Here is a 20,920-nt window from a genome sequence, read left to right as displayed (position 1 = left end):
TGTACTGGTACTGCTGGCTGGTACTGATGAATAGTACAGATGGTGGGTACTGGTACTGATGACTGGTACTACTGGCTGGTACTGGTACTGCTGGTTGGTACTGTTGGTACTGGCAGGGCTTGACAAATTTGCTTGGAATCTAGGAGCCAGCTAAAAAAGTTAGGAGCCAGGTCGGTAACGGCAATCCAGACCTGTCCCTGGCCTGACATGGAGGCGAGTGAGGGGAGGATAGCGCGGCCCCCCCACCTGTCTCCATGTCATTGCCCATAGCTCTTAGAGGGACATTTTTTTTTTTTATTTTTTTTTTTTTCAAATGACAATTTTTTTTTTTTTTTATTGCATTTTAGTGTAAATTTGAGATCTGAGGTCTCTCTGACCCCAGATCTCATATATTTAAGAGGACCTGTCCTGTTTTTTTCAATTACAAGGGATTTTTACATTCCTTGTAATAGGAATAAAAGTGACAATTTTTTTTTTTAAAAGCACCGTGAAAAAATAAAAAGTTAAAATAAGAAAAAAAAAAATGTTTTAAATGCGCCCTGTCCTGCCAAGCTTGCGTGCAGAAGCGAACGCATACGTGAGTAGCGCCCGCATAGGAAAGCGGTGTTCAAACCACACATGAGGTATCGCTGCGTTCGGTAGAGCGAGAGCAATAATTCTAGCCCTAGACCTCCTCTGTAACCCAAAACGTGCAACCTGTAGAATTTTTTAAACGTCGCCTATGGAGATTTTAAAGGCTAAAAGTTTGTCGCCATTCCATGAGCGGACGCAATTTTGAAGCGTGACATGTTGGGTATCAATTTATTCGGTGTAACATTTTTCACAATATAAAAAAATTGGGCCAACTTTACTGTTATATTTAATTAAAAAAATAAGACTTTTTCCCCGAAAATGCGCTTGTAAGTCCGCTGCACAAATACGGTGTGACAGACAGTATTGCAACGACCACCATTTTATTCTCTAGGTTGTTAGAACTCCTAAACACAATATATATATATATATATATATATATATATATATATATATATATATATACACACACACACACACATATATATACATATATATATATATATATATACATATATATATATATATATATATATACATATACATATACATATACACACACACACACACACATTTTTTTTTTTTTTATTCTAAGTAAAGGTGAGATGGGTGGGCAGTGAAAGCTTCATTAGCATCGCTGGCTGTCATACCAACAGCCACCACTAGATGGCGCCAGATTACAGAACTAAACATAGGACCACAGAAGGCCTCAAAGCCGCGGCCTCAATTACCGGCCGGCGGCGGCGCGGCCCGACACGATCACGCCAGGGGGGGGGTGGAAGGAGACAGGATACCCCCGCTGTGCTGCCCCAGGCGCCAGATCACAAATTCTAGTCGCCAATGCGATCTGGCGCCCGGGGTTTGTCGAGCCCTGGGTACTGGTACTGCTGGCTGGTACTGGTACGTACTGGTACAGCTGGTTGGTACTGGTATTGCTGGTTGGTACTGGTATTGCTGGTTGGTACTGGTATTGCTGGTTGGTACTGGTACTGCTGGTTGGTACTGGTACGTACTGGTACAGCTGGTTGGTACTGGTATTGCTGGTTGGTACTGGTACGTACTGGTACAGCTGGTTGGTACTGGTATTGCTGGTTGGTACTGGTATTGCTGGTTGGTACTGGTATTGCTGGTTGGTACTGGTACTGCTGGTTGGTACTGGTACGTACTGGTACAGCTGGTTGGTACTGGTACTGCTGGCTGGTACTGGTACGTACTGGTACAGCTGGTTGGTACTGGTATTGCTGGTTGGTACTGGTATTGCTGGTTGGTACTGGTACTGTTGGTTGGTACTGATAATGGTGGCTGGTACAGTGCGTGTAATCTCACTGAAAGAAATACCATTATAGGTTCGGTTCACGTCCAGGCTATTCACATTGTTGTCAATCAAGCCCTGGTGAAGGGTTGTTGGACCCCTGAAACGTGTTTGTTAATCTTTGGATTGTCCTCCTGACCTTTACTGGAATAAAGTTGTATCTAGACCCTTTAGTAGTGGTGTGGAGCTTCAATTTCCATTTTTGTTACATTGTGCAGATCCTCCTGGGCTGCCTGCCCGAGATCCAGAACATTTACATCCACGTCAATACTTGAAGATCGCAATACAAGTGAGCTAACGCTACGGGTCCAGTGGCATTTTTCCACTTTCCTCAATTCATTCTAACGAGTCTTTATTAATGCTGGGCCAGGTTAATTCCAATAGAGAATCATCCCTAACACTGGCCCGTGGGATTCTGGGAGATACCCATAATTCTGTTGTCTTGGTGCTGTTTGTTAATTGGTTCATTTATGTGACAGCAAGCCCGGTGGTCATTGTGTTTATAAACTGTGCAGTAAGCTGTATGGGCAATGCTCTGCCTTGGAGCTTCTCCGCGTCGGCCCGGCGGTGGCTTCTCAGCTGTGACAGATAACCGGCATCCTGACAGGTTCCTTTTAATGCAAGGTTTATTTTGGCTTATTTAATGATGGCTGGCAATGGTCCAGCCGCTTCAGAATCTCTCCTTAACGTTCCCCCGTGCCCATCTGTGTGCGTGATCGCTCCCTCTCCCAGGCGTCACCTTACATAACCAGAATGATTGCAGAACAGATGCTGCAGCTGTCATATTATGTGCAAGATCTGAGAGACGGCGCTCGGCTTGAGACGGGACCTTTCGTGGATGACATCGCGTTACCTACTCTGCTGGATGTTCAGCACACAGCTGCCTAGTGATCCCAGCATTTTACTTTTCAAAGAGCACCTGTACTGCTGGAGAAAATAATACGCTGCGGTGTCAGTGAAAACACTTTTTTTGGGGGGGGGGGGGGGGGGGGGGTAAGATTCATGTACTTGCGCACAGTACTGAAGTATGAACATTTGATTCCTGCTTAAAAAACTCGAGAATGGGTAGTGACCTGGGAATTTATAGATAGGCAACTCCTATCCTGATATTGATTAGTGGTTCCAGATAAATAACTACTGCAGTAGGGAACAGACACAACAGATGCACTCCGCATCTTTCCAAATAATTGTTCTGCTTTATTATGACGCAATTGAAGGTTTTCATGATTATGTAGGTATCACATTAATATTACAATTGTACTTTTCTAGTAACAAGGGGCGTAACATAGGCAAGCTAATTCTAATCAGGACTCAAATGAATGCAAACATGTAATGAAAACATTATTAGTGCTTTGTGCACAGTGAGAGCATTGTGCAATACATACAAAATAGAATACAATTATATACAAATAAACTTACACATTTCCTTTACAGTCTTGTATGTATGCATCGGCGTGCAAGAGACCCAATAGCACCATTTCAAACAGACTAACAGGCGGTGAGAAGGCGTTTTATCACCTACTCACCGTCTGTCTGAACCTTTTAAATGATGGACTATCACCCACGGTTGCAGGGTCGTTGCAACATGGCCCCCTTCACTTGAGTGGGTCATGTTGGGCGGGCGTTAGTGCCCACTGAATGCAACGGGGGGGGGGGTATAATTTGTTACATTGTTGCCACAGCATGTAAACCCCCCATCCCATGCCTCTGTATTTCCAGCTAAAGGTGGAGTGGTAAAATCTGGCTCAATCATGGGGTTACTGCCCACCAAACCGCTAGTGCAGAGCCCTTACATTTTTTATTTAATGGTAATGGTAGGTGCACTCTTCGTTTTAAATCTTTTGTCCTCTGCCCTCCCATGCCCCGGCAGTATTAATACACAATTATGCCGTGCACCCTCTTTAGTGAAAACACAAAATTGATGTGATCGATTATTGATTGGTGAGAAATACTCTGACAATAAACATCTATACAGTAAAACCTTGAATTGCGAGCATAATTCGTTCCTGGGAAATATAATTGTAATCCAAAGCGCTCGTATATCAAAGCGAATTTCCCCATAAGAAATAATGGAAACTCAAATGATTCGTTCCACAACCATTTATTCATAGGTGCTTCGGTTTATAGCCCATATAAAAAGATGTCATGGGCTGTGTAACCATGAAATGTCCATCCACAAATGGAAGCCTCCACAAGGGGATTAGAAGCAAAATCCAGCAGACAAACAATAAAAGACTGACAATTTAGGGGAACAAAAATATTGCTTTCTGCTATAAAATATATCATATTATATTTATAAAAAATATTAAAAAAAAAAAAAAAGGAAAAAAAAAAAAACTAATTTCTTCATCAATTTAGGCCAATATGTATTATACTACATATTTTTGGTAAAAAATCCCAATAAGCATTAGTGATGGCCGAACGGTTCGCCCGGCGGTCGTTTCGCGGCGAATTTCCGACTTTCGCCGTCCGCGGGTTCGAACGCCTTTTTCCGTCGTTCGCCCCGGCGGACTTACGTGTTTAATGTATACAAGAACTTTAACCTTTCGTGACACGTTTATCATGTGTTACAGGACAACCAATTGAGACATGACAGCTCATGGACACTTGGACATTCCCCCTAACCTATAAATACACCCGATCCGGTGGCCATTTTACATTCTTTCTTCTGTCACTGTAGGGAAAGGATCCTGTGTGGAGTAGGGACAGAGAAAACGCTAGCTATTTGGTACACAAAAGTTCTTTTCAGGACTGGTATAGGTGTTAGGTCAGCAGCCTGAGTTTCTTTTGTCAGTTTAGATAAAGGGACAGAGCGCTGTATGCTGCTATTTTAGGGACAGCTCAGCCAGATTAGTCTTTCTTCATCATCATCATCATCATCATCATTAGCTGTTACTATCAGGTCCACAAAAGAGCTGTTCCAGCTAATCGTTCCAGCCTACTCTTTTTTGCCAATTTGTATAGGGACAGGCAGGAAGCAGTGTGTCAGGCAGTGAGGATAATTTTAAAGACTTGCTGTTACTATTAGTTCCACAAAGGTTCTTTTCAGGACTGGTATCAGTGGTACGGTAATAGGCTTGTACACGTATAATATTCTTTCTTCCAAATATAGAAAGAATATTATACTTGACTGCTGCCCTTCTGCTGCAGTCTGCTAATCATTCACAACTCACTTGTTCCACAAAGCTCTTTATCAGGACTGGTAACTTGGTCTGTCTAGGGTGCTACGGTACATAGGCTTGGGTGCGGTACAGTCTGCTGTTCTGTAAGGACCGCTATCGGTCCACAATACATAGGGTTGCCGTGCACTACTGCTGACCGCTGCCCTATACTGCAGCAGTCCTTCATTGGTATAGGGACTGACGTACAGTCTGCTAATCACTAACACACAACCTGCTTGGTCCACAAAAGTTCTTATAAGGACTGGTAACTTGGTATAGGGTGCTACGGTACATAGGCCTGAGTGCGTTACAGTCTGCTGTTCTGTAAGGACCGCTATCGGTCCACAATACATAGGGTTGCCGTGCACTACTGCTGACCGCTGCCCTATACTGCAGCAGTCCTTCAGCGGTATAGGGACTGACGCACAGTCTGCTAAACACTAACACACAACCTGCTTGGTCCACAAAAGTTTTTATAAGGACTGGTAACTTGGTATAGGGTGCTACGGTACATAGGCCTGAGTGCAGTACAGTCTGCTGTTCTGTAAGGACCGCTATCGGTCCACAATACATAGGGTTGCCGTGCACTACTGCTGACCGCTGCCCTATACTGCAGCAGTCCTTCATTGGTATAGGGACTGACGTACAGTCTGCTAATCACTAACACACAACCTGCTTGGTCCACAAAAGTTCTTATAAGGACTGGTAACTTGGTATAGGGTGCTACGGTACATAGGCCTGAGTGCGTTACAGTCTGCTGTTCTGTAAGGACCGCTATCGGTCCACAATACATAGGGTTGACGTGCACCACTGCTGACCGCTGCCCTATACTGCAGCAGTCCTTCATTGGTATAGGGACTGACGTACAGTCTGCTAATCACTAACACACAACCTGCTTGGTCCACAAAAGTTCTTATAAGGACTGGTAACTTGGTATAGGGTGCTACGGTACATAGGCCTGAGTGCGTTACAGTCTGCTGTTCTGTAAGGACCGCTATCGGTCCACAATACATAGGGTTGCCGTGCACTACTGCTGACCGCTGCCCTATACTGCAGCAGTCCTTCAGCGGTATAGGGACTGACGCACAGTCTGCTAAACACTAACACACAACCTGCTTGGTCCACAAAAGTTCTTATAAGGACTGGTAACTTGGTATAGGGTGCTACGGTACATAGGCCTGAGTGCAGTACAGTCTGCTGTTCTGTAAGGACCGCTATCGGTCCACAATACATAGGGTTGCCGTGCACTACTGCTGACCGCTGCCCTATACTGCAGCAGTCCTTCATTGGTATAGGGACTGACGTACAGTCTGCTAATCACTAACACACAACCTGCTTGTTCCACAAAAGTTCTTATAAGGACTGGTAACTTGGTATAGGGTGCTACGGTACATAGGCTTGAGTGCGGTACAGTCTGCTGTTCTGTAAGGACCGCTATCGGTCCACAATAGATAGGGTTGACGTGCACCACTGCTGACCGCTGCCCTATACTGCAGCAGTCCTTCAGCGGTATAGGGACTGACGTACAGTCTGCTAAACACTAATACACAACCTGCTTGGTCCACAAAAGTTCTTATAAGGACTGGTAACTTGGTATAGGGTGCTACGGTACATAGGCTTGAGTGCGGTACAGTCTGCTGTTCTGTAAGGACCGCTATCGGTCCACAATAGATAGGGTTGACGTGCACCACTGCTGACCGCTGCCCTATACTGCAGCAGTCCTTCAGCGGTATAGGGACTGACGTACAGTCTGCTAAACACTAATACACAACCTGCTTGGTCCACAAAAGTTCTTATAAGGACTGGTAACTTGGTATAGGGTGCTACGGTACATAGGCTTGAGTGCGGTACAGTCTGCTGTTCTGTAAGGACCGCTATAGGTCCACAATAGATAGGGTTGACGTGCACCACTGCTGACCGCTCACCTATACTGCAGCAGTCCTTCAGCGGTATAGGGACTAAGAGTTTTGTCACAGGGTCATTTAAAAAATGACATGCAGAGGAAGAGGCAGGCCCTTCCGCAGGGGTGGTAGGGGTAGGGCAGGAGCAACAGGCTTGAGCCAAAGTGGGAAGTTGCAGAAGGTGCGTTCAATTACTTTAAAGGATGCACCAGACTTGGTTGAGTGGCTCGCTCAGCCTTACTCTTCTGCACCCTCCTCATCCTCTCGATCTGCACCCTCTTCTTCACTCTCTGCTATGTGCACCCCCAAAGACACTACCACCAACAACACGACCACCACCACCACCACCACATACCTTCCGCTTGAGTCACTGGAATTATTTTCCGATCCATATCAAGAGGACATTTCTGATGCGCAGCCACTCTTGGTATTGGATCAGGAAGAGGAGGTAGCAACAAGCGCTACTCAGCAGTCTGACGCCAGTACCCAGATCAGCCCAAGGAGGAGGTTGGTCCCCGGTGTTGCTGCCTACTCTACTTATAGCGGTGGGGAAGGTGACGTTGATGATGACGTGTCTAGTGATGTCACGTGGGTGCCCACAAGAGAGGAAGAGGAGGGGAGTTCAGAGGGAGATATGGACCAGCAGATAGGGAGGAGAAGCAGCAATGACTTACATTGCACAGCAGGGACAAAGCAGACTGCAAATGTATCAGGAGCGAGTCATCGACCATGTACGGTCACATCTGGCGCTCCCAGGACACCGGCACATGGCTCCGCAGTGTGGGCTTTTTTTAACGTGTCCGCTGCTGACAATAGCGTTGCCATCTGCAATCTTTGCAGTCAACGCGTTAGTCGCGGTAAGCCCAATACTCACCTAGGGACGACCGCCTTAAGAAGGCACATGAGCAGCCATCACCGAGCCCAGTGGGAGCAACGGAACACACAAAGCCACACTGCAGGCTCTCACCGTCCAGCCTCGTCTTCTACTTCTCCTTCTCCTCTCTCCTCACAATTGTCCTCCACTCCACCTTCCATCACGCCAAGCTCACATTTTTCTGCAAAAAGGCAGGCTTCCGTGGGCCTAATGTTTGAGCGTAAAAAAATGATGACGCCGGATAACCCTCTTGCCCAACGGTTGGCGGCTGGCTTGTCAGAACTCATAGCCCGCCAACTACTGCCATATAAACTGGTGGACTCGGAGGCCTTTCGCAAATTTGTGGCCATTGGAACACCACAATGGAAGGTCCCAGGAAGGAAGTATTTCTCAGAGAAGGGCATCCCAGAGCTATATGGCCATGTTCAGCGGCAAGTGAATGTATCTCTGGCACACAGTGTCGGTGCCAAGATACATCTGACCACAGACACGTGGTCTAGCAAACACGGGCAGGGAAGGTATATCAGTTTTACTGCCCACTGGGTGAACCTTCTGACGGCCGTCAAGCATGTAACCCGTGGCACCCGTGTAGATTTGGTTTTACCGCCACGGATTGCATGCAGGCCTGACTCTTCTTCTCCTCCTCCTACTCCATCCTCCTCCCTCTCCTCCTCAGCTGCCTCCTCCTTTTCCGCTGCTAGCGTCTCTTCCACTGCACCGCCCAAGCTCCCCAGAACCTATTCCACATGCCAGGTGAGACGTTGCCATGCCGTGCTGCGTCTGTTGTGCCTGGAAGCAAAGAGCCACACTGGCCCGGCACTCCTTTCAGCTTTGCGTTCACAGGCAGATGAGTGGCTAACACCGCTCAATTTGACAGTTGGTAAAGTGGTGTGTGACAACGGTGCCAATCAGCTTAGCGCATTGAAACAGGGCAAAATCACGCACGTGCCGTGCATGGCACACGTCTTAAACTTGGTCGTGCAGCGATTCCTTGTCAAATACCCTGGGGTCCAGGACATCTTGCGGCAGGCAAGGAAAATCTCGGCCCATTTCAGAAGATCTTACACGGCCATGGCTCGCCTTGCTGACATTCAGCGGCGACACCATCTGCCGGTCAGACGTCTTATTTGCGATTGCCCGACGCGATGGAACTCAACCTTCTATATGCTTGATAGGCTGCTCCAGCAGAAACGTGCAGTTAACGTCTACCTGTATGAACTCTGCGAAAGAAACGGTTCTGGGGAGCTGGGTTTTTTTTCACCGCGCCAGTGGCTGCTCATGCGCGACACATGCAGACTTCTGCGGCCATTTGAGGAGATCACCAAACTGGTCAGTCGCAGCCATGGCGCCATCAGTGACATGGTACCTTATGCCTTCTTTCTGGAGCGTGCATTGCGTCGTGTCATTGATCAGGCTGTGGAGGAGCAGGAGCGGGAAGATGAGGAAGTCGCAATGCTGGATGAATTCCCAGGGGGGGCTACTCTATCTGAGACAAGTCAACAACAGGAGTCTGATGAGGAGTCAGAGGAGGATGGTGCCGGGGCGGATGAGCAGGAGCAAGAAGAGCATGCTTTAAACCTTTCTGGGATCCCTGTTGTGCGAGGATGGGGAGAGGAGAATGAAGAGGACGACATTATCCTGGATGATGAGCAGGAGCCAGGCCACCACACCGCTTCCACTTTAGTGCAAATGGGGGCCTTCATGCTCCAGTGTTTTAATAGGGACCCCCGTATAAAAAGCATGAGGGTCAAGGACCAGTACTGGGTGGCAACGTACTTAGACCCCCGGTACAAACACAAAATGGCGGAAATGTTACCGCCGTCGCAGAGGGCTGTCAGAATGCAGCACTTCCAGGCCTTGCTTCGAGAAATGCTGCATTCTGCTTTTGCGTGCGCTGGCAGAGGAGCAATTCCCACTCCCAGAGAAGGATTTGCGGGTACCAATCCAACAGCGCCTGCAAGAAGAGGCCGGTTTGAAGATGTGTTGGTGACTTCGGATATGAGGTCATTCTTTCAGCCGACCCATCGACAGGTGTCATCCGGATCCAGCATCAGGGAACGCCTAGACCGTCAGGTGTCCGACTACATTGGGTTAACGGCCGATGTGGACGCTCTGAGGAGTGATGAACCCCTAGACTACTGGGTGGGCAGGCTTGACCTCTGGCCAGAGCTTGCCCAATTTGCAATCGAACTGTTGGCTTGCCCCTCATCCAGTGTCCTGTCCGAAAGGACGTTCAGCGCAGCAGGGGGGATTGTGACCGATAAGCGTACTCGCCTAGCTCACCACAGTGTTAACTACCTCACATTTCTAAAAATGAATGAGGCATGGATCTCGGAGGAATTCAACACATGTGATCAGTAGACCATGTATATGTCTATAAACAATTTTTGGAATCAAGCACACAGACCTTCTTAATTCATTTGGCTCACTTCCCTGACCCAAAAAAGCACACCGTACTATATGCCCCTACCCTCCTCTTTGAAGAGGTTGAGCGGTGTCATATTTCTACTGGGGCTGCTTATTATGAGGGGTTCCCACCATCCCTGTGCTGTGCTGACTTCCTCCTGGGTGTTCTTATTATGAGGGGCTCCCACCATCCCTGTGCTGTGCTGACTTCCTCCTGGGGGTTCTTATTATGAGGGGATCACACCATCCCTGTGCTGTGCTGACTTCCTCCTGGGGCTGCTTACGGTGCTGCTGTCAGCGCTGTATGTCACGGAGCTGCTGTCAGCGCTGTATGTCACGGAGCTGCTGTCAGCGCTGTATGTCACGGAGCTGCTGTCAGCGCTGTATGTCACGGAGCTGCTGTCAGCGCTGTATGTCACGGAGCTGCTGTCAGCGCTGTATGTCACGGTGCTGATGTCAGCGCTGTATGTCACGGAGCTGCTGTCAGCGCTGTATGTCACGGAGCTGCTGTCAGCGCTGTATGTCACGGAGCTGCTGTCAGCGCTGTATGTCACGGAGCTGCTGTCAGCGCTGTATGTCACGGAGCTGCTGTCAGCGCTGTATGTCACGGAGCTGCTGTCAGCGCTGTATGTCACGGAGCTGCTGTCAGCGCTGTATGTCACGGTGCTGCTGTCAGCGCTGTATGTCACGGAGCTGCTGTCAGCGCTGTATGTCACGGAGCTGCTGTCAGCGCTGTATGTCACGGAGCTGCTGTCAGCGCTGTATGTCACGGAGCTGCTGTCAGCGCTGTATGTCACGGAGCTGCTGTCAGCGCTGTATGTCACGGAGCTGCTGTCAGCGCTGTATGTCACGGAGCTGCTGTCAGCGCTGTATGTCACGGTGCTGCTGTCAGCGCTGTATGTCACGGAGCTGCTGTCAGCGCTGTATGTCACGGAGCTGCTGTCAGTGCTGTATGTCACGGAGCTGCTGTCAGCGCTGTATGTCACGGAGCTGCTGTCAGCGCTGTATGTCACGGAGCTGCTGTCAGCGCTGTATGTCACGGTGCTGCTGTCAGCGCTGTATGTCACGGAGCTGCTGTCAGCGCTGTATGTCACGGAGCTGCTGTCAGCGCTGTATGTCACGGAGCTGCTGTCAGCGCTGTATGTCACGGAGCTGCTGTCAGCGCTGTATGTCACGGAGCTGCTGTCAGCGCTGTATGTCACGGTGCTGCTGTCAGCGCTGTATGTCACGGAGCTGCTGTCAGCGCTGTATGTCACGGAGCTGCTGTCAGTGCTGTATGTCACGGAGCTGCTGTCAGCGCTGTATGTCACGGAGCTGCTGTCAGCGCTGTATGTCACGGAGCTGCTGTCAGCGCTGTATGTCACGGTGCTGCTGTCAGCGCTGTATGTCACGGAGCTGCTGTCAGCGCTGTATGTCACGGAGCTGCTGTCAGCGCTGTATGTCACGGAGCTGCTGTCAGCGCTGTATGTCACGGAGCTGCTGTCAGCGCTGTATGTCACGGAGCTGCTGTCAGCGCTGTATGTCACGGTGCTGATGTCAGTGCTCTGTATTACGGTGCTGCTGTCAGTGCTCTGTATCTCCTGCACCCTCTTGTTTGCCTACCCTGGTCCCTGACCTTCCCTCTCCTCCATTGCCTTCATTAGCTCCATAGTCCTGAATTGTCAGAACAATTTCCCAAATAAAAAAAAAATGCTTGTAGTTATCGATCCCAAATTCACCTCATACATGTATTATGCTATTGTCCAGGTGGTGGGACTACGTGCTACCCCCTAATAATTACCCCGTGGCCGCAAATTCGACCTAAAGGTTTGCGAAATTCGCCTCCCATTGAAGTCAATGGAGCCCGCGGCGAACGGTCGTTTTCGCGAACGTTTGTGTCCGTTCGCGTTTCGCGTTCGCGAAACGTCCCGTCGGAAGTTCGTCCATCACTAATAAGCATATATTGCTTGATTTGCAGAAAAGTTATGCCCCGTACACACAAGTTCGATGCTTCCGTGCATGTGTCAAATTGTTTCCGAGCAGGCGTAGGAATTTTGCGCATCGGAATTGCTACAGACGATTGGAATTTCCGATCTGAACTTTTTCCGTCGGGGAAAATAGAGAACCTGCTCTCAATCTTTCGTCCGATGGAGCGTACACACAGTCAGAATTTCTGACCAAAAACTCTCATCCAATCGTGTGTATGGGGCTTTATAGTGTCTACAAACTATAGAATATTTGTATTTATTTTCTTCTTCTATTTTTAAAAAAATATATATTTTTTTTACTAGTAATGGTGGCAATCAGCGACATATAGCAGAACTGCTATATTACGGTGGACAAATCGGACACTGACACTTTTTGGGGATCAGTGACACTAATACAGTGATCAGGGCTAAAAAATATGAACTGTCACTGTACTAAGAACACTGGCTGAGAAGGGGTTATCAGGGGCGATCAAAAGGTTAACTGTGTGCTTAGCCTGTGCTTTCTCACTGTGTGGGAGGTGCTTTGATGAGGGCAAGGCATGGATCCATGTTCCTGCTTTGCAGGAACACTGGGTTAATACCTTTCCTACTGGCAGAACGGCAATCTGCCTGTGTACTGTATAATCAGGGGGTGCCAGCAGGTCCGCTGTACCTGCCGCTGTGTGTGATTACAGCGGGAGAGGGCAGCCAGCGGCAAGCACCGGAAGTGTAAGATCACATACTAGGTATGTGATCTGGCACAGAGCGGCCGCCCTGGCACAGTATATGTAGAGTGGCCATTCCGCGAGTGGTTAAAGTGGAACTATACTCCCCTCCACTAAGGCACTGCAGTGTCCTGGAGCGTCCTCATTTCCTTCCTCGTTCTCATCTTTGGGCCAATTTGATTGGCTGGGCTGAGATGATGCCACTCCTGCATGTGAGCGAGAGATTATTTATCTCCGTAGATGCCAAAATTGTACATTGAGCTGCGCATTCTTATTACACAGGTTTTATAGAAGGCCAAGGAAGACAGTACAGTTACAATACCACCCAAACAGCAGACTTTAGAGGGCCATGGTCCACTGGTGCCACCATCGGGAAATCCATCCTAGGAAATGGCGCCCAGCCATCGCTGTAGACAGGCAGTATATATAGAGCCTTCAAAATATCAGTAGTTCGGTCTGAACTCTCAGAGGAAGCCCAGAGATGGAGAAGGGTGTTTATTCCGGGTATAGGGATGAAGATGTGTAGCATTCCAACTGGGGGGGGGGGGAGTTAGCTTTTCTCGCATCTCTAAAATGGAGCTTAACCCATCAATTTCCGTTGCTTGTGCTCCCTAACAAACTGTCAAGCCATCAAATGTCTAGTGTCCTAACTGATCACACATGCAGCTCCATGACCACTGCAGATCAGAGGCTAAGATGGCAGCTTCCACGGTTGTAAAGGATCGGAGGGTTTGATTTGCGCTTTAATTGTGATGGCTTGTGAATATAGCGTGATGCAAGCTAACTTGTCCTTATTTGTCTTATAGGGTCCGGCGCGGTTAACATCAGACATCTCACCCACTCCCCCTACTGGTTACATCTCAGTGGTGCAGAAACCAGAAGCGGTAGTTCACGCGATGAAGGTACGTAGATAGGGAAAAGGAGTAAATATTGAAGCAGCTCCAAGATTCCATGTTGGGCTAGATTCACATCTATGCGTGTCGGAAATGTGTGAAAACTCTCTGAAATGCACAGAAATGCGCTGCCCTTTAGCAGATGCCATTCTCTGTTGATACCACCGCCAAGCATCTGCAGATGTGTTCACCGCGTGGTTCGGTGTTTTGCATTTTTGGAAAAGAATCAGGAACTACTTTTCCGTGTTTCTTGCTCATAGGGCAGCACATTGATATGAATGGGTTGCCCTACAAGTGGCACGTGGAGACGCACCCACACTTGGGCGCTCTTGTAGGTGTGAACCAAGCTTTTGGTTATCTCTTGAAGTCCTGTTTTGACAACTTGCATGATGCCTATCTTCTGTACCATTTTGTGAATGAAGGGTTACTGAGGGCGTGCTTAGACTTGCGAATGCACCCTGTATGCGATGTGCTGCCAGAACCTGGCCGAGGGTTCCCGCGATTAGTTGTGCATAAGCAGCCCTATTAAAAGCCATGGGAGGCTGCTGGGTTTTTTTAGCTAATCATGCCCACTTACATGTAATCGCTGGGTTCTCGTGTAGGGTTGCCACCTGTTCGGGATTCACCTGGACAGTTTGCGTTTGCAATCATGCATCCAGGTTTCAGACTGCCTCAAACCCGGACACATTATTTAGACCAGACTGTGGCTTCCCAGCAGGGTTACTGTCTGCAGTTGTCTAAGCCAAGAGTGTCTCTCTTTCATACTACCCAAAGCCAGCACGGGCAATTCCCCCAAGAGGGCTTGATCTGCTCCTCTTCCTCCTGCCCCTACCCCTCTGTGTCTGCCCACACTCCAGTTCCCGGTGCTGTGCCTCAGAAAAGGAAAGTGGGAAATTCGAAGTCTAGCAGCCTCGGATACATCTAGATGAGAGAGGTCCTGACTGCCAAGGGGTGAGTGAGCTCACCATCCATCCCTGTCTGTGACTGAAGTCCCCCCCCCCCCTTCTTTCTCCTGCCTCTGAGTGAGTACACTAAAGTAAATCAGGATTCTCAGAGCACCCCTTACATCAGAGTTCCCCTTTACATCAGAGGCCACAGTGTTCCCCCTTACATCAGAGTCCTCTCCATACATCAGAGTTCTCAGTGTTCCTCCTTAAATCAGGGTCCCCAGAGCATCCCTTATGTTAGAGTCCCCATAGTTCTCCCTTACATCAGAGTCTGTACAGTCCTCCCTTGCAGTGTAAGGGAACTTTGCGAGTTCAGATGTAAAAGGGGAACTCTGTGGACTCTGATGTAAAGGGGGACGCTTGTAATTAACTTCATATGATTAGAAATGTTATTTAATTGCAAAATATATGTATAGTTTATACTATAAAAGAAAACTGCTTTGCGCCGCTAAAGTGTTTGAGTTTGACTTGAAGAAAAGGTGGCAACCCTATTCACATGAGTGTTTGGTACTAAAAGTAGGCGTTCTGAAACAGTATGTCAGGTCGGGCAAATCCTACTCTCTAGCCTAAGACCTAAAGCAGATCAAGCTAAAAAAATATTAAAATAAGTTCATAAAATTGAATATTCAGATATTTTTTTTCACTGAAAAAAAAAAATCACAACTTATTTTCTTTCAGTGGGGATGTGGACCTCCCTTCCACAATTTGTGGTGTCAGTGGGAAGTGTCAATAATAATAATAAAAAAAAAAACCTCCTAGATGGTCATCTTAGACCCCTTTCACACTGGGGTGCTTTGCAGGCGCTACATCGCAAAAAATAGCACCTGCAAAGCGCCCTGAAAGAGCCGCTCCTCACACTCCAGTGTGAAAGCCCCGAGGGCTTTCACACTGGAGCAGTGCGCTGGCAGGACAGTAAAAAAAGTCCTGCTAGCAGCATCTTTGGAGTGGTAAAGGAGCAGTGTGTATACCGCTACTTCACCGCTCCTACCCATTGAAATGAATGGGGCAGCGCCGCTATACCGCTGGCAAAGCGCCGCTGCAGCAGATCTTTGTGGTGGTTTAACCCTTTCTCGGCCACTTGCAGGGGGGTAAAACCACCTCCCTAGTGGCCAAATACCGCCACTAAAACCGCGCAAAAAATAGCACCGTTTTACTGCCGGCCCCTGTACTGCCCCAGTGTGAAAGGGGCCTTAAAGAATGCAATATACAGGAATATGGGAAATAGTTTTCACATAAACACACCCACACAGGTTGAATTGGATGGAACGGTGTCTTTATCCATCCTTATCAACTATGTAACTCTATAACACTAGTCCTCAACCACCGGGCCATGGTCTACTTCCAGGCTGTGGCCTCCCTCTTTCCAGGCCTCCGGCCAGCTGCAGGTGCCGCCCCCTCCAACCTTCCATCGTGGCCCACAGTGCCCCCCAACCTCAAACGATTCTTTCCAGCCTTTTACAGTGCCACCCAGCCCCCCCATGGTGCCCTAAACCTTAACAGTGCCCATCACGGCCCCCACCTCCTCCAGTCCCTAACAGTGCCCCTGCAAAGTCCCCAGCCACCTGGAGAGACCCACAGCCCTACTTAGACTATACCATTTCTCAATTGTTTAGTCTTATAAATGAGGATCGCAAACCCTTTTTTTTTTCCCCACAGGTGCTAGAAGTGCATGAAAATCTGGACAGACAGGTAGCGGACAGCTATGAGGAGGACCTCAGCGAGAAGGAGAAGGCGATTGTCCGAGAAATGTGCAACGTAAGTACATACTGTTCAGCCAGTGTTTCACTGGTAACCTCACATAGGCACAGACAGGCAGTAGTGATTTTAAGGAAGCTTTTACTGAAAGAAATGCTAATGAGGACATTGCTGACCTCTTCTCTGGCTGCTGTGCCGACTCACTGGCTTCAATAATTTTCCAAATCACTGACCCAGAACAAGCATGCAGATCCGTAGTTATAACTTTGCTTGTTCAGCTTAAGAAAAAAAAGTATTGAAGCCACAGACAGCCAGGCAATTAGCATTTGTAGAATGAGGCTCTGCAGTTACAGATTTCACCCATGGCGCCACCTGGTGCTGGAAATGGGTATCTTGATGCAACCAATATTAAAGTGGTTGTAAACCCTTACAACACACTTTGACCTACAGGTAAGCCTAGATTAAGGCTTACCTGTAGGTCCAAGAAATATCTCCTAAACCTACATGGTTTAGGAGATATTTACCGAAAGACAGCGGCGCACAGGCGCACTGAGCGCGGCACCGTCAACGACAAATATGCCACGCGTGTCAGGTAAGTGACACATAATGGACTACTATGCGATGCGATGCATAGTAGTCCATTATACTTTACCTTTGCAGGGAATGAAAGAGCAAGTAAACTCATCAGGGTTTACTTCCTCTTTAAAGAGGAAGTAAACCCTGACTACTATGCATCGGTGCCCGGTTTTTGTAAAATCACTGTGTAGGTTAGAGATATTTCTTACACCTACGGGTAAGCCTTAATCTAGGTTTACCTGTAGGTTAAAGTGGTCCCAGAGGGTTTACAACCACTTTAACCCCCCTGGCGGTATTCCCGAGTCTGGCTCGGGGTGAAATTTTTATACCAAAAGCGGTAACCCCGAGCCAGACTCGGGACTGCATCGCTGGATCCAGGATGAGTTTACTTACCTTGTCCCCTGGATCCAGCGATGTCTCCCCGCTGTACGAGCGAGCCGTCCTCTGTCCGATGTATCAGAGCGCCAAGCTCCGTTCCCTGCGAGCGTTGCGACACAAGGGGACGGAGAATGGCGCCAAATTCAAAAAGTAAAACACACACATTACATACAGTATAATGTAATCTTACAGATTACATTGCTGTATGTAATTATTTCACATCCGCCTTTGTCCCTAGTGGTCTGCCCAGTGTCCTGCATGTAGTTTTATAATATAAAAACTGTTTTTCTGCCTGGAAACTGGAGATTGTCCATAGCAACCAAAACTGTCCCTTTACAAAAAATGGTTTTAGACCAGCTAGAAAACAGCGATAATAAATTAGAATCACTCGCAGAATTGAGCGATAGTGATTTGTGGGGAGATCCGTCATCAAATACTGAAAAGTAATGACAGTGACAATTCTGCAACTGAGCAAATTTCAGTGTTTTTGATTTGATTACATTATTGAATATTTTTTATTATTGTTATATTATTATTTGGTATAATTATTTATAGTTATTTATTATATTATAATTTTTAATTTCATTTATAATTTCATTTTTCAAACTTTATCATACCCGGGATGTCTGCTAGACTTTGGTTTGGACAGATTTAAGTGAGTTATTCCTAAGAATTACAGGACTACAATATAAAATGCCAAATTCTCATGCAAAATAATTGTACCGCTTTCAGCACCTAAAATCTGAAATAATCATACCGCCAGAGAAGTTAAGCTGGACATACATTTATCGAACTTGATGAACTTGCCAAAATTTGATTAGTGGGTGGCCCTGTTGGCTCACTCCCACCCCCCTGACATTCTGTTCGACTGACTGTTTTAATAGAAGGAGACGGACACTTCCAAAAAGGGGAAAGGGCTGTGACTACAATATAAAATGCCAAATTCTCATGCAAAATAATTGTACCGCTTTCAGCACCTAAAATCTGAAATAATCATACCGCCAGGGAAGTTAAGCTGGACATACATTTATCGAACTTGATGAACTTGCCAAAATTTGATTAGTGGGTGGCCCTGTTGGCTCACTCCCACCCCCCTGACATTCTGTTCGACTGACTGTTTTAATAGAAGGAGACGGACACTTCCAAAAAGGGGAAAGGGCTGTGACTTGCATAGAGGGAGAAGGCTGTGCTAGGAAACTGACTCTTCCTGGATTCGTTCTATTTTCTCACAAGTTCAATGACACATTGCAAGGGAATTTGAAAAAGTATTTTATGGAAAGGAAAACAAACAAAAAAAAAAACTCTGCAATAAAGCATTTATAACACTTGATTTTGTGTGCTTTTTATTATGTATTTATATTATTATTTATTGTACATACCTCTGTCTGTTCTTTTGCAGGTGGTATGGAGAAAACTGGGGGATGCCGCCAATTCCAAACCTTCAATCAGGCAACATCTGTCCGGAAACCAGTTCAAAGGACCTTTGTAGAACAAAATCTCCCTACTCTTCCCTTAGAGGAAGAATTTGTCCAAGGCACTTGTATTAATGAACTCTGTATACTGTGACTTGAGGTCGTTAGATAAGCTGGAGACACAATAGAGTGTACATACGTCTGCTGATTTTACTGGACCCTTTATTTTGTATTCTATATCACTTGTACATATGGTAGATAAAAAAATAAAAAAAAAGAGGGGGGATATAAAACCACTAAGCATCTCCTTCCCACACAAACGTCATCCTATAACTCACTGTTCTGGATTTAAGATGGGGACCTCGGGGGTCTTTGGCTCTTTCCCTGTTGGACTACAATGTCTAGCCTGACCAAACGGCCGTCGCTTGGGCCCCACCTGACCTTAGACCAACCTATGAATTTTTGTGCGAATATTACTTGTCTGACCTTTTAATGAGGCAAATTAGCTACACACTGGATAACCCCCCCCCCCCCCCCCCCGAAAACCACACAAGGAATTTTGATTGTTTTATTTAATAGCGTTGGAACAAAAAAAAAAATTTGGGATATTTTTGTATAGCATAAGAAGCGTAGCTTCGAGAATTCTGGGATTGTTTTTCCAACCCTTTGTGTTTTGTGCACTTTCTCCAGAACAGAGCATTGCTGGTTTTATTTGAAGGAAATCTGGGAAAAAAAAAAAAATCTTAACAAGGACTTTGTAGATTTTTATTTGGTAAAGACCAAAATACTTTTTTTGTTGTATTTTTTCCTCCAAAGTGCTGTATATAAAGTGGATGGATTTCTATTTTGTTACACTGTATTAGATTCCGTAGAAGTTGACAGAGAAAATATATTCCTTTTATGCCGGTATATTAAAAACTCTGTATACACGAGTATTGATTTTTCTTCAAAGCTTGTCAGATACATTTGGATTTAAAAAGGAAAAAAAAAAAAGGGGGGGTTCCTAGATAATCCTTCAGCTGTTCTGAGGCAGGAACATCCATTTTAACAATAAAGATATAATAATTATATATGTATATTATTATTATATTTATTAGGGCTGTTTCTGATTAAAATTTTCCTGTTTGATTAATTGTTTTTTTTTTTTTTTTAATCGATCAACTAATTTCGATTAATTATAATGCACATACAGTTTTTACAATTTTTTTTATTAAACTTTAAGAAAAACTTAGTTTAGTTTAACTAATATATATTATATAAAATATATATATATATATATATATATATATATATATATATATATATATATAAACTAAACTAAGTTTTTCTTAAAGTTTAATAAAAAAATTGTAAAAACTGTATGTGCATTATAATTAATCGAAATTAGTTGATCGATTTAAAAAAAAAAAAACGATTAATCAAACAGGAAAATTTTAATCAGAAACAGCCCTAATTTATATATATATATATATATATATATATATATATATATATATATATATATATATATATATATATATATATATACAGTTTTTACAATTTTTTTTATTAAACTTTAAGAAAAACTTAGAAAGTTAGTTAAACTGTAATATCCACATCTCCCCGCGGCCTTTCCTGATAGTCCTCGATCACAATTATTTTGATCGATCAAAGAAATTAACGATTAATCGAACAATTAATCGTTAATTTCCACAGCCCTAAAATATATATATATATATATATATATATATATATATATATATATATATACATATACACACACACACACACCATGTCAGTAACAACCAATGCAATCTATACATACAAAGGAACCAAAACAAATAAGTTCAGAAATTAAAATGTATGTGTAATAAAATGGAATGACACAGGGAAAAAGCATTGAACACATGAAGAAAGGGCGGTACAAAAAGGCATGGAAAACCAAGACACAAGCTGAAATCTATCGGTAATTAGAAAGCAAATCTGACCCTATGTCAGTGCAAATTAAGATCAGCTGGTTCAGACTCAACTGATGGTCTACAAAAAGGTGTCTCATTACCAAGGTGCCACACAAGTAACATCTCACGATGGGTAAAAGGAAAGAGCTCTCTCAAGACCTTTGAAACCTTTTTGTAGCAAAAAATA

At 45.8% G+C, this 20,920-nt stretch overlaps 1 protein-coding gene across 1 annotated transcript in view; it reads left to right on the top strand.

Moving 5' to 3' along the window:
- Nucleotides 1-19,728, top strand: part of CCDC85C (coiled-coil domain containing 85C) — a 225,211-nt gene extending 205,483 nt beyond the window's left edge. Inside the window, exons 4-6 of the mRNA XM_077467609.1 lie at nucleotides 13,702-13,797; nucleotides 16,392-16,490; nucleotides 18,784-19,728. Of these exons, the coding sequence (XP_077323735.1) occupies nucleotides 13,702-13,797; nucleotides 16,392-16,490; nucleotides 18,784-18,873 (285 nt within the window). The 3' untranslated portion in view covers nucleotides 18,874-19,728. The remainder of the gene's footprint in view (nucleotides 1-13,701; nucleotides 13,798-16,391; nucleotides 16,491-18,783) is intronic.
- The last annotated feature ends 1,192 nt before the right edge of the window (nucleotides 19,729-20,920 follow it).

Source organism: Lithobates pipiens, unplaced genomic scaffold, assembly GCF_037356315.1.
Source record: "Lithobates pipiens isolate NorthernLeopardFrog02 unplaced genomic scaffold, aLitPip1_a1.2 Scaffold_57, whole genome shotgun sequence".
NCBI lineage: Eukaryota > Metazoa > Chordata > Amphibia > Anura > Ranidae > Lithobates > Lithobates pipiens.
The sequence above is the reverse complement of the archived record's forward strand: the minus strand, read 5'-3'. Positions and strand labels throughout refer to the sequence as shown.